The sequence below is a fragment of the Anoplophora glabripennis genome, unplaced genomic scaffold (assembly GCF_000390285.2).
Source record: "Anoplophora glabripennis isolate ALB-LARVAE unplaced genomic scaffold, Agla_2.0 scaffold644, whole genome shotgun sequence".
NCBI lineage: Eukaryota > Metazoa > Arthropoda > Insecta > Coleoptera > Cerambycidae > Anoplophora > Anoplophora glabripennis.
The window spans coordinates 73,458-88,604 of record NW_019417930.1 but is presented as its reverse complement, the minus strand read 5'-3'; the positions used below and the strand labels follow the sequence as shown (position 1 = coordinate 88,604).

At 33.9% G+C, this 15,147-nt stretch overlaps 3 protein-coding genes across 3 annotated transcripts; 2 read left to right on the top strand and 1 right to left on the bottom strand.

Annotated features, from left to right (window-relative positions):
- The first annotated feature begins 8,165 nt into the window (after window positions 1-8,165).
- Window positions 8,166-8,864, top strand: LOC108908798. Its single transcript, XM_018712936.1, has 4 exons — window positions 8,166-8,247; window positions 8,323-8,448; window positions 8,501-8,611; window positions 8,664-8,864. Exons 2-4 carry the CDS (start codon window positions 8,415-8,417, stop codon window positions 8,834-8,836), a joined length of 318 nt encoding a protein of 105 aa, XP_018568452.1. The 5' UTR covers window positions 8,166-8,247; window positions 8,323-8,414; the 3' UTR covers window positions 8,837-8,864.
- Window positions 8,865-9,299: 435 nt separating this feature from the next.
- LOC108908794 lies at window positions 9,300-10,082 on the top strand. The gene has a single exon (XM_018712931.1). It carries the CDS (start codon window positions 9,300-9,302, stop codon window positions 10,080-10,082), a length of 783 nt encoding a protein of 260 aa, XP_018568447.1.
- Window positions 10,083-13,075: 2,993 nt separating this feature from the next.
- On the bottom strand, window positions 13,076-14,866 carry LOC108908797 (tyrosine--tRNA ligase, mitochondrial). The gene is made up of 7 exons (XM_018712935.2): window positions 14,713-14,866; window positions 14,514-14,661; window positions 14,281-14,456; window positions 13,954-14,170; window positions 13,821-13,899; window positions 13,301-13,765; window positions 13,076-13,247 (listed from the first exon to the last, which is right to left on the bottom strand). Exons 1-7 carry the CDS (start codon window positions 14,832-14,834, stop codon window positions 13,084-13,086), a joined length of 1,371 nt encoding a protein of 456 aa, XP_018568451.1. The 5' UTR covers window positions 14,835-14,866; the 3' UTR covers window positions 13,076-13,083.
- Between the last annotated feature and the right edge of the window lie 281 nt (window positions 14,867-15,147).

Genomic DNA, 15,147 nt, shown 5'->3' with positions numbered 1-15,147 from the left:
AAAATCAGTGGCGTCGAAATTTTGGAAGTGTTAAAGACTGGTTGACAGACTTGTATTTCAGGGAATTTTTGCCTTAGTTAGGTGTGTTATTTGCCCAAGTTTCATCAGTTTAAATTTAAAATGATCCAAGAACATCCAACAAAATAGTTATTTTTGTAAATAGTACTTTTGCATTCAAGAATGGAAGTTATTTTACCGAGTTGCATACAATATTTTTTCGAAAACTGCAATGAAATAAGACAATTGTTTTATATACAACAATTTAATTTATATTTGACTATCATAACGATAGCAACCTAACAAACAATAAAAATTAGTTGTTTGAAAAAGTAGTGTTAGAATTATAGACTGTAATTCATATTCTAAGAGTGTTTAGTTGAAAATGAGCTCGGAAAGTGGCAAAATATTATGACATTTGTTTTATGTTCTAGAACGAAAAATACTTTGGCGTTCTAGAATATAAAAGTATTTTGTAGCTAGGTGACAAAAAAGACTCACTTTGTAAACTGAAAATTTAACAAATATGTCGACTTTGAAGACAGTTTTCGAAAAAATAATTTGTATATTTACATCCTGCTTTATATTTCCAATTTCCCTTGTTACTGTCACCGTTACTTGTTAACTTTGCATACAAATCTACACGTTTGAGGAAAAATGTTACTTTTTCAAAATTTTTTGAGATATAAGATCCTTCTAGTAGTTTCGCCCCCTTTAAACATCTTCCAAACCCACCACGACAGCGACGGTCTAGTAAAAACGAATCATCCCGTACGTCTTTGCCAAATCTGCACCACCTAACAGTTGTCGAAGTCCTCCCCAGACTTGCAAACTACTTGACGCACTATCAAATTGATTGCAATGGAAAAGAATTACTCGACGTCGATTTTCCCGTGTCACGTGGTAGCATGAGAGCCAGTCGTCTCTATATGATCGCGGAGCGCGTTGAAACTGAAGAGATTTTCAGCGGCTGAAATTTATTTGCCGCCCCATTGGATCCGTCTCAATGAAAATTTCGCGCATGCCGCTTCGATCAACAGGTATTTACGGGATGGGGGTTATGAATCGGCTGTTATAGGCTGAGAAAGTGTTTGAATCAATGCACAGGTGATGACGTACTGATTAAAACACGCCAAGTTAACGTTAAAAATATGTATTACTGTGTAAATTGCGCAGATCTATCAAAATCGCTAACCCTTTGATTAAGTTTTCGATGCTGTTACGAAATGGTGAAACAAAATTTCGGTTCTGTGCATTTACTATCGAAAAGGCATAAAACACAAACATTTAGGTTTTTTTAAATCTATTACAATACAGAAAAATTAAGTATACATTGTCAGTCAAAAACTCCTAACGAAACAAAGCTGATTTTTTTAATATAATACCCTGTATATTATTCCAAATTTTAATTCTTCTCGAAATTCTAAACAAATTTCATATAGTACATCATTTATCTAAACTTAACCGTTTTCGAGATATCGAGCTTTGATTATCATTTTGTTACAAATTATACAAAAATATTTTAATTAGCGTTCAAATAAAAACGTGGTCAAGTTGGTTCTGAAAATTTGGACGTAGGGCGTAGCGTATAGCAAATGAACTTAAACGTCATCTGTCAAAGCGCTATATCGCCGCTATCAATTTGAATATTTTCGTTTTAAAAAGCGTTTAAAATGGTGTTTTCTCAAGAACAAAAAGTGTTTATCATAGAGTCCTACTTTAGAAATGGACGCAAGATTGATGGAATATGGAAGTATTCTATTGAGGAATGTTTCATAGAATTTCAAAATCAATTTCCCGGCGTTGTTGAGTACAAAATTTTTCAAAGTGCAGTTCAGCGTTGTGTTAATGTTTTTCGTGAAACGGGCAGTGTAACAAGAAAAGAAGGAAGCGGCCGACCTAAAAAGCGGACTGAAGAATTAAAAGAAAATGTCCAACAAATAATGGAAAATGCGCCAAGAACTTCTGTACGTGTTTTATCACAAATGGTGGGAGTATCAGTCGGTACCTGCCACACAGTGTTAAAAAAAGATTTGCGTTTGTTCTCCTATCGTTTAACTTGTCAGCAAGAACTTCATGAAGTTGATTTTCCGCGACGGGCTGTATTTTGTGAATGGTTTTTAAACAACTACGGTGAACTTCATAATATCACCTTTTTTTCTGATGAAGCCTGGTTTCATTTAAGTGGTTACGTAAACTCACAGAATATGAGAATGTGGTCTTCTGAAAAACCAGATAACTTTTTTGTCGAGGGCCCTCTACACGCTCAAAAAATTGGAGTTTGGTGTGCTCTCAATCGAAGGAGGATTTATGGACCTATTTTTTTTAATGGTACTCTTACTGCGCAAAGGTATAGAGAAGAAATTATCGCTCCTTTTGTTAACCAGCTGGAAGAAAACGAAATTACAAACTTTTACTTTCAACAAGATGGCGCAAGGGCACATACGGCAGGCGAGACGATGAATATGTTGAGGGAAGTTTTCCAAAATCGACTAATAAGTCTCAATGCTGAACATGAATTTCCACCGAGGTCATGTGATATTACGCCGTGTGATTTCTTTTTGTGGCCTTACCTTAAAAACACTATTTTTGAACTGCCTATTCCTGATTTAAACCATCTGCAGGCTCGACTTATAGACAAGATTCGTGAAATTAACAATACCCCGAGCATCTTAGAAAATGTCTTTAATTCTTTGAGGAACAGGTGTGAAAAGTGCTTGGAACAAGGAGGGGGACACTTTCAGCAGCTGCTTTAATTTATTGTTATAACAAGGAGGGGGACACTTTCCGCAGCTCCTTTAATTGTTTGTTATTGTTATCACGATTATTCTTTAAAATAAAGTTATATAGTCATTAACGTTATTGAAACTGACAGCTGCTATACAGCTCGTTGAGAAATGGGGTTAAGTTGGTCGCTATAAGCTACTCCCTACGTCCAATGTGTCAGAGCCAACTTCGACCACGTTTTTATTTGAACGCTCGTTACATTAAGACCAAAATCCACATTGGATGGAGAAAGTTCACACCCAACTACCACAGAAAGTAAATGCTTGGTGTGGCATTATTGGTGGACACGTCATAAGATTCTATTTTATAAACGGAAATTTGACCTCTGAACGATATTGATTACTTTTCTAAGTACATATTATTCAAGAACTTAGACGATTATTTCCGAACAATAAGAATTCCAATTTACCGGCAGAACAACTATGGTTTCAACAAGATGGAGCTCCTCCACATTTTGGACGTGTGATACGGGCATATCTAGATGAAACTTTTCCTGATAAATGGATTGGACGTAGAGGGGCAATTGAATGGCCAGCTAGGTCTCCCGATATGACTCCACTTAACTTTTTTCTGTGGGGTCACTTAAAAAATGTAGTCTATAAAAATAGGCCGCAAAATATCGAAAAGTTGCAGGAAAGGTTAAGGCAGTGTTTTTCAACCTTTTTCATGTCGCGGTCAATTAGTAGGGAAAAATATTTCGCGATCCCCTACCTTCCGCTGTTTCTAACTTGTATTTTTTTATGTTACAAAGATCGAATCCGTAAATCATTTTTATTTATTTTTATAATTAGGTATCGGCTAAATATGTAATTAAGTACCTAAAACGGACGTACTTTTACATCGACTGCGTCGCCAACCGTCTTCACGGAAAAGCGATACGACAGTAGAGCTAAATACGCGCGGCCGATGCGATGAGCGATCTGTAATTAACCGTTTCTTAATAAATATAACATTTTAAACTAGAATGGTTTTAAGTCGTCAGTGCCGCGAAATGCGTGTGCCGTAGAATGGTTTTATTTTTTTTTACTTTAACGCCTCTAAAAGTAACTGCGACCCCTTTAAAGAGGCTTCGCGACCCACACGTTGAAAAACACTGGGATAAGGCATGAACTGTTCCATTGTTCCTCCCAACACCCTTTTAGATTCACTAATAAAATTTTATTCAGAGAATTTATTAAGTACTGCCAGGAAGTAGGTAAATGAAAGTGAACACTTTGAGCACCTTATGAAATAGAATTCTAATGAAAATATTTGCTGTTTATTAAACCTTGTTTTCTCACTTTTTTTATTCTGGCATAACTATTGTTTTCATAAGATTTGAAATATCCAGGATATTCATTAAAAAATACATTTTTTCGTTTCATGCATTTTTATCGACCCTGAACTATTATGCATTTTTATTTTCTGTAAAAAAAAACTAATAATAAAATATATAATATCCATATCATTCTCTATTTGGCTACTGGTAACAATAAAAACTAATAATAGGTAGTTGATTTCGTTAAGTATTGACGTTCTATGGTCTATTCCTCATGTCACCAGAATTTAGTTGAGGAATTGTTGGAAAACTTCAAACACTTGCCTGATGAACCTGAAACTGCATTTACCCCAGTCGAATTAGATCATAAAAGAGATGAAGACTTGAAAAAATTGTTAGTAGACATTTTGTTGCACTTTATGACGGGGAATTGTATTAGAATGATAATAACGTGAATTTTAAAAGTTAATATCGTAGATATAGACCGATCAAAATAACTCATTTAGAGGAAAAAAAAAAGAAAATTGTTACCTGGAAATGGTAAAGGGGCTTATAATAAACGAAAAAAAAAAAATAAATGCGTGAGCAGGGGCGGCAGACGGTTGATTTGGGGGGTTGAAAAGTTATGAAATTGTATCATTGGGATTTCTGGCAAAACAAAAAAGTATCTAACATAAGTTGTAGATCATGCAAAAATCTACAACTTTTGTAGAGGTCATTTTTTTACATAACCTCAAAATTTCCGAGAAAAATGCGAAAAACTGTTTTTTTTCTGATTTTTCGTTTTTTATTTCTCATTTCCGCAAAAATAATTTAATTTTGACGAAACTTGGTGAAAGTATACCTTTCTATGTCTTAAATAACCTCAAATTTTTCTATATAAAAAAATCAAGAAGTTTCCGAGATATTAATTTTTTTCGGCCTGAAACACTTTTTTTTTCAAAGAAAAAATCTACATAAAAAAATCATCGTACAGAGTTATGCGGGTAATCATTTTTTTCGTTTTGACATATACTTTTTGGTGAAATAAAAAAAATTGTAATCACAGTTCAAAACATGCTCAAAAATGTAAAAAAGTAAGAAATTACTTGCAGCAATGAATTTTTCAGTAATTGTTGATAATTTGTTTAAATTTAAAAAAAAAATCAAAAACTGATTACACCATTCAATTGTACGGAAAAAATACAAAAAAAACTGTCTCATTGTTTGACCCAAAACTATTTTTATACAGTATTGCTATAAACATAAGTCGAGTAGTGAATAAATAAAATAAATAATAATTTTTTTCCGTAGGATCGATTAGTGTACTTATTTTTTTTTAAAGTTTGACGAATTCATAGATATACAGTGTGTCCAAGATAAGGATGGGATAGCATTAGGATCTAGGAAACGGTAAGAGATACGGGGTGGCTCAGATTAGAAAAAAGTTGTGTTTTTTATACCTAACAATATGCTGTTTTAAAATTAAATAAGTTTTAAAATTTGGAGTAGTTCCGGAGATATCCGGAAAAAAACGAAATTTTGCAAAATTGTTTAATTTATTCTGGGTTTATTTAAAAACGAATTTTAAAATAAATTACATATTTAGAATGCAACTTTTTTCGCTCTATACAATAGCGTCAACATTTTTGCAATCCGACGTTTTGTCTTCGAGGGGCCATCATCGGATTAATTTTTTTAAATACGTCGCTGCTATTTTTATGACAAAATCTAAAGTTATTTTTAATTCTGAATTGGACGATGTTACTATTGTAATCGCTTAAAAAGTTTTTAGTTTGTTTTAGCTATAATTAAAAATTTTTCCTGAGTACCTACGGCTCTGAACGCTTTCAAAATATCTATTGAATGAAGTCATAACAGTATAAAAGTCAATACCGCACAAAATATCCAACAATTTTTTACTACTGTTAGCAATACTAATTAGAAATAATAAAATTATAGATTTAAAAAAATTGTTGGAATTATTTCGTGCTGTATTGACTTTTATTATCTCTCTCTCTCTCCCCCCCCCCTCCATTAGATACAGGTATTTTGAAAGCGTTCAGAGTCGTACTCAGGAAAATCGTGGTGTGTATGTACAGAGCCTTCTTAATTGATTATAAGCCAAGTGACCAGTAATTTTGTTTAAAACTGCTGGAAGATCTATCTAGGAGGCTGTTTTAAAAACACACGATATTTTTCTCTAAAACTTTATTTTTCATTAAAAAAATAAACAGACAACGCTTCTTATCGCACATAGCTTAACCCCTTTTTTCTCTGCTAAGAACACTGAACTCCTTATCCCAGATCTCCTCCTCCTCCTCTTCTTCTTATTCAACTAAGTGAATTCGCGCGGAAATTTAAATTTTTGAAACAGGTTACTACAAAACAGCAATTTTATTTCCTTCGCGTTGACAATTACATTTAAAAATATGATTAAAACAATAAGGTCAAGATTACTTTAAAACACAACATTATGTTTTACCGACAGTGATTGGTGCGATTTTTCAAGAGATTCCATTCAACCAATCAGCGGTCGCATTATCACGAGCGTAGGCGTAATGCTTTGTCACTGTTCATTGTAAACAAAAAATTAATATTGGTGACACCTAGATAAAAAAATATCATCTTGTACCTACACTTTACATACGCGCAAGGTCTTCATAGAGCTATTTTTGACAACAACAGCAAGCAAAAAAGGAAATAAAATTAGTTTTGCCGAAACCGATAATGGAACGAAATTTTATTTTCAGCGTGTGTATAGGAAGCCTGCAGTGGTCTGTTTAACAAAAGGTTGTGATTGCGCGGCAAATCACATATTTTTTATCCCGAAGACGTTTTATTTTCCAGGTACTCTACGGGTTCCCTCATTTTAACAGCCGTCGGTCACCCTTGAATAGCAAACAAAGTTATTTTTAGTCCATATGTGGCTTTAAGAAAATTATGCAAACATACATACACATTTGGAGATAAAACATGATAAAGTATTTAAAGAAATAGATAATGTACTTGTAGCTATAATCTCATCTATATCGCTAGACTAATTTATTACTATTACTAATGTCACCTTGTTTAAAAGAATAATATTCATAGTTTTTTTCTCAAAAACGCTGATTTTATTGGTGAACTGCCAACAGTAATAATGCGGTTGTGATAAAGCTAGATATGTATTCACCTTCTTAGTCACTAATTAGCACACTTAAATGTGAAGATAGATGTGTTGTTGAACGACTTTTATATTCCCAAATTTTAAATAAGTTGATGGCAAAATTATTCCGAATGCATTTGAAGTTGATCTCTGTATTCACATATTTGTTGAAGACAGTGCTCAGTGATGAGATAGGCAAGTAATATGAAATATAATAAATCAATGAAACTATCAGGTTTAAGAGGCTTGTAATATATACAAAAAGATCGATCTTACTAAATAAAATGTACGCGGTGATCCAAAAAACTCGGATTGTCGTCATAAGTTTTACAAGTGACCACCTGTTGTGTTTTCCAGATTGCATAGAAGGAGAAATGTGGTTTCAACCATGCCGACACTGTAAATGTTTAGAGAATGGCACATATTTATGTGAACCAAACGCACTTAGTTATAGATTAGGTACGTAAAATGTTTCGTCTTTTTTTTCTAAACCTAAACTAAAGCGAATTTTTGCAAAGAATTCTCGGTAGCACAAATATAGTTCATTTTCACAATACTGTAACAACCAAAAAAATAAATAAATGTTAACGTTGGTCATATTATAGAACCCGGGAAACTTAGGATTGACAATACAAGATGGCGAAACTCTCACAGAATCTCTGTCACCTTTACCTTTATATAAATGTATGCCATTATATTTAGATATAGCGTAGTTTTAGTTTATAATCGATCATTTTTTATACTACGAAACAAGTTCCTAGACATTGATAAAGTACCGCAATCCGTCAATTTGGGAGTACTATATTTTCTATGGACAAAATCTGTATTGCCAACCTTGAAATATAAAAATTTAACTTAATCCAGTGACTAAGTTTTTATGAAAGTATAGCCATCTAGTGTTGTCATTCCTAAATTTCACTTGTTTTTACTATTATATATAAAAAAAGGATGATGGATTATACAGAATTATTTTTTTCAGAAAAATGCGTAAAAGATGTAGTGATATTCCGAAATAATTTCCGATGTCACTGTGCAGAAAACAATGCAACAGTTTGTGTCCCATTAATTTATCAAGAAGGTAAAACCAATGGCCATCCTTAGGCCACAAAAGTATTCCAAGGCCAAACGACTACCTACCTACTTATTTTTTTAGAACTTGACGGCAAGACATGTTCAGGAGATTACTATTATTACGACTCATGTACGTTTTGCGAATGCGATGACAGAAAAAAAAAGTTGCAATGTATGCCCATTTCTAATTGTCAATTGTCCAGCGGAGGTAAGAATGATGTACTAAATATTTAGCTAAGAATTATAAATTGACGTTATAGGCATATGCAACGACGGCGAAGTAGTTTTTGAAGATAATTGCTACAAGTGTAACTGCGCGTACACAAAATTTAAAAAGTGTGTTCGCTCTGAAGAGTGCCTCAATGAAAAAAGTATAAAAAAATATATTTTAAAATAAAAATTTCTGATAGATTACATTTTCAGAAAAACCAGGAAACTGCTACATTATTCAGAATTATTATAACTCGTTAATTCAATTCTTCTGTACATCGGCCCTAAAACAGGAATGTTATAACGATTATGAATGCCCAGGAATAAAAAAATGCTGCCGTGTTGTCGACTGCTATTTGCGATGTGTAGATCCTTATTTTGATTAAACATTCCGTATATAATAATCTATCACTATATTCTGTATTATCAGAAATAAATTTTCCTTTCCAACCTTCATGTATATGTTTTGCTAATCAATACTACTACAATACATTTAAATGACTCCGTATATTACAGTTACACAGGTACAGACGGTACAGTAGTGACATCTATTTGTTATGAACATGTACTAAACACTGTATTCCGTTTTCCTTCCATTGAACACAAAGCTCATAGGTTTGAAAATGAGAAAGTTTATTGGCTGTTTCCAAAACAAACAACTCGTTTTCGATGGAACAGCCAATAGCCGCTTGCGCTTTTGAACTCGAGACGTTCATGCCAATAAACAATAATGATAAATACATGTTGGCAGTGGCAGCACTGTTTATTATTACTTTTTGAATTATTTTATACTTTGTTTTAAATGAATTTTGCCCTTTGAAATATATATTATAAATTATATAAATAAAAATGAAGCTAAATAATTTCGAGAACGAACTTCTGGCTGACTGGGTGGATGAGTTGAAGTACAAAAAAGGTGATTATCTAGAACCTCTCGTTTGCCAGCAAACCATAAAACTGATAAAATTGACTTGTACCACTTTTAAACAGGATATTCATGTATTTATAATGTCTATCGATACGCTTGAAGATTATATTCGAAGGAAAAACTTAAAGAACGAAGAGATCTGTGAAAATGCCTTAGTCATAGCTGCGATTGTGTTTATGTCGAGTAAGTACATGGGGGAGCAAGATTTGAAAGTGCAATATATAGAGAAGTTTTTAACAAAAATAACAGGAAAAGAATACGGTAAAAACGCCGTGAAACGTACCGAGATGGAGATACTCAAGACTCTAGACAACAAATTACCAGTTATTACACAAGTGGACGACTTAAACACATTTGTGACAAAATACGAGAGGGAATGCATGATAAAAGTCAGCATAAGACCACTTTGCTTAGATATCCTAGAAGCGCTGTACTTAACGAGAGACAAATGGTTCTTCGAACTCAAAACCGTCTATATCCAAAGCGAAGAAGCTTTGAACGTGTTTAAGTCGCTGATGAGCAGTAGGTTTTACTTACCCGTAGGTATACTGTTGTACACTTTCCTACACACGAATTACGAAAATTTTGTATGCATCGACGACATCATCGAGGAGTTAACGAATAGAATGCACATACATTCCGATCATGTGAGCCTTCTGGTGTCTAAAATACACGAAGTAGTAAGACTGGATGAAGATAATTAAAGATCGCTGTTATTATAGTCGTTGAATATTTCAAATTGCTTTATTTTCATCATGTTCATGGAGAACCATTAAATAGTGTTAAGTTTGGATTGTACTGTTGTTTCATTTTATTTAACATGATAATATTAAAATAAAGTATTGTACATTACTGTCGATATGTTGAATTCTAAGGAAAAAGGTCTTACATTTTGCTCGAAAAATGAGCCGATTTTGAGTTCCGTTTTTTTTTATATTAAATAAGTTAAAACTATTCCACACAAAACAGTTGGAGAATTTTTTGTTAAAAATACAACTTCATATATCAAAAGTTCAAAAAATTATTGACAGAAATTTGCAAAAAAAATATCAAAGTCTTCAATCTGTAATACAATCAATAATAGAGACATAATTTTTTCCAAGTCAATGAAATCCATATTGTTTTGCCTACAGTAATGTTTTTCTCTAGTAGCTCTTCAGTGTCGATTAATACCAAAAGTCTTTTAACGAATAAACTTCTGTAAATGACTAAAGTTCTGAATTATACTTTGATCCATATGTTGTCAATGTGAGGTAGTTGCTTCACTTTTATTTTTCAATACATTGCTAATTTGCAATTTTTCGACACTACACATTTCCAGGACATAATTTTTGCCTCCTTTTTCCGAAATACAGGTTGACAAAAGGCGAATACAAGTTCTACGCCAGTGAATTGATATTACTCATAATTTTGAAATGGATTTTATTGTCCTATAGAGTGGTATCGACTTACCAAATTTTAGCAAAATTGCATAAGGCGTTTTGTAAAAAAAAAAGATTTCAAAACTGCAATTTCAGAGCCATATACCGACCAACAGAGCATTTCCGAACTAAGGTGAGTTTAGCTGCTAAATCGACTTATTTTGAGTCCCACTGTATAGTTCTTCCAAAGTCAGTTGAATATGCAAAAAAAACGTCTGTTGATAAAATTTAATGAGTTTCATAGACGTCCCTAAAAAAATTTTCTGCTAAAGGTAAAAAAATTACAATAATTTGTATATGATGTGTAGAAAATTTCTATTATATGTTCATTTGGCCAACAACATATTTTAATTATTTATGTCCTCAAACAATTTTGTTATATTTATGGTAAATTTCGTTTTGTTCCGTTTCAAAAGGTCCCCAAATTGCCATGTTGTGATAATATTAGCAAACAAAATATCCCTCTTATTTTTCCCATTCGCAATTGTAATATCAGTGATTAATAGAAGGTGCCTATAATAAATTAAAATTACCTGATTCACACCAAATTCCGCATTGCGGCACTGCACTGCTGGGCAATTCATGAACCACTTGTCCTCTGCTGTGATTTATTGCCCAGTAGCCCAATGCAACTGTAATCGTTTTCCTTTACCCGTGCTCGCATTCTTCAACTGAGAGAATACATTTCTATCACGTTTAGTTCGATCAGACCTGTTTATCGATATGGCTAAATAAATATGGGAATAAGTTTTTCAAATATTTCAATGCCGAGTTGCTGCGTAGCGACCGAGCCTGGTACATATCTTGAAGTTATTGGTTCTTCAATTGACTTCGGAAAAACTATATCTGTTGGAGCATTGTAAAGACCTTTTAGCCAACCGATCAGAAAAAACGAGGGTAAATCGTTTCAATAAATTAAACAAATATACCCGGTATGGAGAAAAAATAATACAAGAATATCTATCCAGACATGTATTTGACCCAAGTTGATCCTATACTAGAATCGTATTCGATGCAAAGTGGAGCAAAAAGTTGTCTTTTATCAAAGGAAAATCGTGTCATCATTTTTAGGAGGCGTAAGGTGAACCATTTCAAATTTAAAATGAAATTCAATGTAAAATCTGAAAAGCCGCTGCATATGCACTGTGTTCTGGTAGTAGCTGTAGTCGCCCAGGTGCATCGAGTGTATGAAGTGGTCGGTTATACGTCAAATACTAATCTGGTGAGCTTGATCGTAAAACAGAGAGCGCTTCCAAAAAGCAAGTAAACAACAGTGGAGCGTACAGAGGTAAAATGTAGTATATATGTGGAAATTAAAAAAACAAATTGGATTTATAATAAATTACATTTAAAATAACTAGTTTATGAGAATAAAGGAATTTTTGTAAGAACAAGGGTGCCAGATGGGAACTGATCTCTTCGTCCCTTCATAATGTATAAAGAAATTATTCGATTTCTAAGACCCTCAAAAGCGTATGGCACTGGATTCCTTGACAGGCAATGATTTGTTACTTTGCATCGAATATGATCCTGCTATAGAACTAGAACCAATTCATTATAAAATGTTAAGAGAAAATAGGCAACCAAAAATACAATTTTATTAGTTTGTCTAAATATGAACTAATGCCCAAATAACAGACTTTCCTCCATTTTAATACATATTTTCTACCAAATGGACTTGGTTTGAAACTCAAATTACTTTTTGGTGAAAAGGAATTTGTAATTTATGATGTCGTTTGTTCAAATTTGCAAATTTCTTTATAACAAAAAATAATTTGAGTTTCAAACTAATTCCATTTTATTGAAAGTCTGCGTCTGTTATTTGTGCATTAATTCACATTTAGACAAACTGTGTAATAAAATCTATAAAAATGTATTGCTGGTTGCCTCTTTGCTATAGAGCCCTTTTAAGAACGGAATAACTGAAGGTATACCTTTATGAAAAAAAAACAATAATGGCTCTACATCTGATCCCTGGGGAACCCCCTATGTAGCTAAAAAGTAGTCGGATTGATGAGTGTTGTAACGCTTTCACTAAAACCAACTAGTTCAGTTTTTTTATTAAAATATTATGATCAACGCGGTCGGAAGACAAGTCGGTGGATACTACATCGAGAATATTAAAAAAAATATAAATTCCCGTAACAGCAAAATTGTCCGTTATTTAGCGGTATCCGCTATTCAGAGTCTGGAAAAAGACTTTTATATAATTGTTCATTTGAAATTTTTTCAAAATTGAAAGTTTTAGAAAATAAAAACGAGTTTACAAATCATTCTTTAATAATCACTTTAGCCACTTCACGATATAATAATTCCTCTTGCCTACTCTAAGCAACGTAACGTTATTCCTTAACCTATGAACACCGAGGTTTAAAACTTCGCTAGGATTGTTCACCTTCTGTTGATTTATATAAAACCCTCCCGCTGAGATGATCCTAATAGCATCGTCTGAAAAAAATTAAAAATCAACTTACTGCTTAAAAAAAAACGCATCAAACTACCTTTACTCGGGAAACATCCCGCTTTCATAGCCAATTCAAGCACGTCTTGCCCCGCTTCTGGCATCACGTTCACAATTGTAGCCCCCGAGAATAACTGCGCGATATCCTCTGTATTCATTTGCCCCAAGGCCGTGACGCTGCCCTCGTACAGTGCCAACGTCGCCTCTTGCGCCTTCTTTAGACCCTCGCCTCCGTGGACGAGCAACGTAACCTGCTCCGCTAGTCTCTTTTGGGGCAATCTCAGTTCAGGTTTCTCCCGATGCCGCCTCATGAGGTCCGAAATGCTGCCGATTTTGTCGAAAGTGAATAGTTTTAGGAATTTTTCTACTTCCGAGTCCGGCTGCCGCATCCAGAACTGGTAGAACGTGAATGTGGAAGTTTTTTCAGGCGCCAGCCACACGGCGTTGCCCGCCGTCTTGCCGAATTTGTCCCCTATTTCCGTTGTTACTAAAGGAACTGTTAAACCTATGAGAAAATGCTTTATACTACACGTCTAATGCTGAAAACGTTGATAACGTACCGTACACTGGTTTTTTACAAGCTTTGCTTATCAATTCATGGCCAGAAACTATATTTCCCATCTGATCGTTTCCGCCGATCTAAAAAAATGTTAATAGCAATTTAAAATGTCATTTATTTACATTGAAGAGTACCTGGAACATACACTTGTATTGTTTAAATAAATGCAACCAGTCGTAAGCTTGGAATAACTGATAACTGAACTCCGTAAAGCTCATTCCAACGGACGAATTCAGCCTACTTTGAACGCTGGTCCTAGAAAGTAATGTGCCCATCCGCATGTGCCTTCCTGCACCACCAATTAACTCAACGGCACTAATATTCGAGTACCACTCTTCATTATTAACAACTCTGAAGTTAAATCACACATATAACTTGTCAAAAGCAACTTCTGTTTAATACGTTTTTTAAACCTATTAATTTAAAATAAACTAAACAAGGCTAATACAATTATTACATACATTGGCAGTAACAGCGGATCCTCATCGTTCCAAATATATTTCTTGTGATTGGAAAATACTGTTCTTATGTTCTCGCATATTCCCCGAACATTATCGTCTATGAAACTTTTTGAAAGCACTTCTCTCTCCGTGTTCTTCCCACTGGGATCGCCAATTTTTGCGGTGGCGCCTCCTATCTAAAATTACTAGTCTGGATAATAAAACTGAATACTTCCAAGTCCTACGTTACATACCAGGGCTATGCATTGATGTCCGCTCCTTTGCCAATGCAACAAATTATTGAGAACTAGTAAATTCCCCACATGTAAACTATCTGCAGTAGGATCAAAACCTGCATAGACTGTCCTGGTTGCAGCGTTTAATATGTCGGTCACTGAATTTCTAAGATAAATGCAAATTTAAATACAACCCTTAACGATTTCCTTTACTTACGCTGCGTTGTCTGGAAAAATATCGTGAAACATGCCGCGTTCCCTTAACTTTAAAATGTTTCGGTTTGAATATAATCTTTGGAAATACAAAACAGTTTGGCGACATTTTAATATATTATTCATTGCAAAAAATCATGTAAATTTTTGAGGTTACGGCCCTTCGAGCATATACTACTGGAGGTAGCATGCCATTGCGAAAAATGTAGCTGAGTGTGCGAGAGAGACAGACAATATCTCAGTATTTGCTGTCTCACTCTAGCACGCACGCGATTAGTTGTAAATGAATATTCGAACCAATCGCGTGCGTGCTAAAGTGAGAATTTATATTTATATTTATACAGCACCGTGACACGATGGCAATAACTTAAAGTCGTATTCCTTGGACAATTTTATATCGAAATTGCATTATACACTGTCCAAATCTCAATAGTTAAGA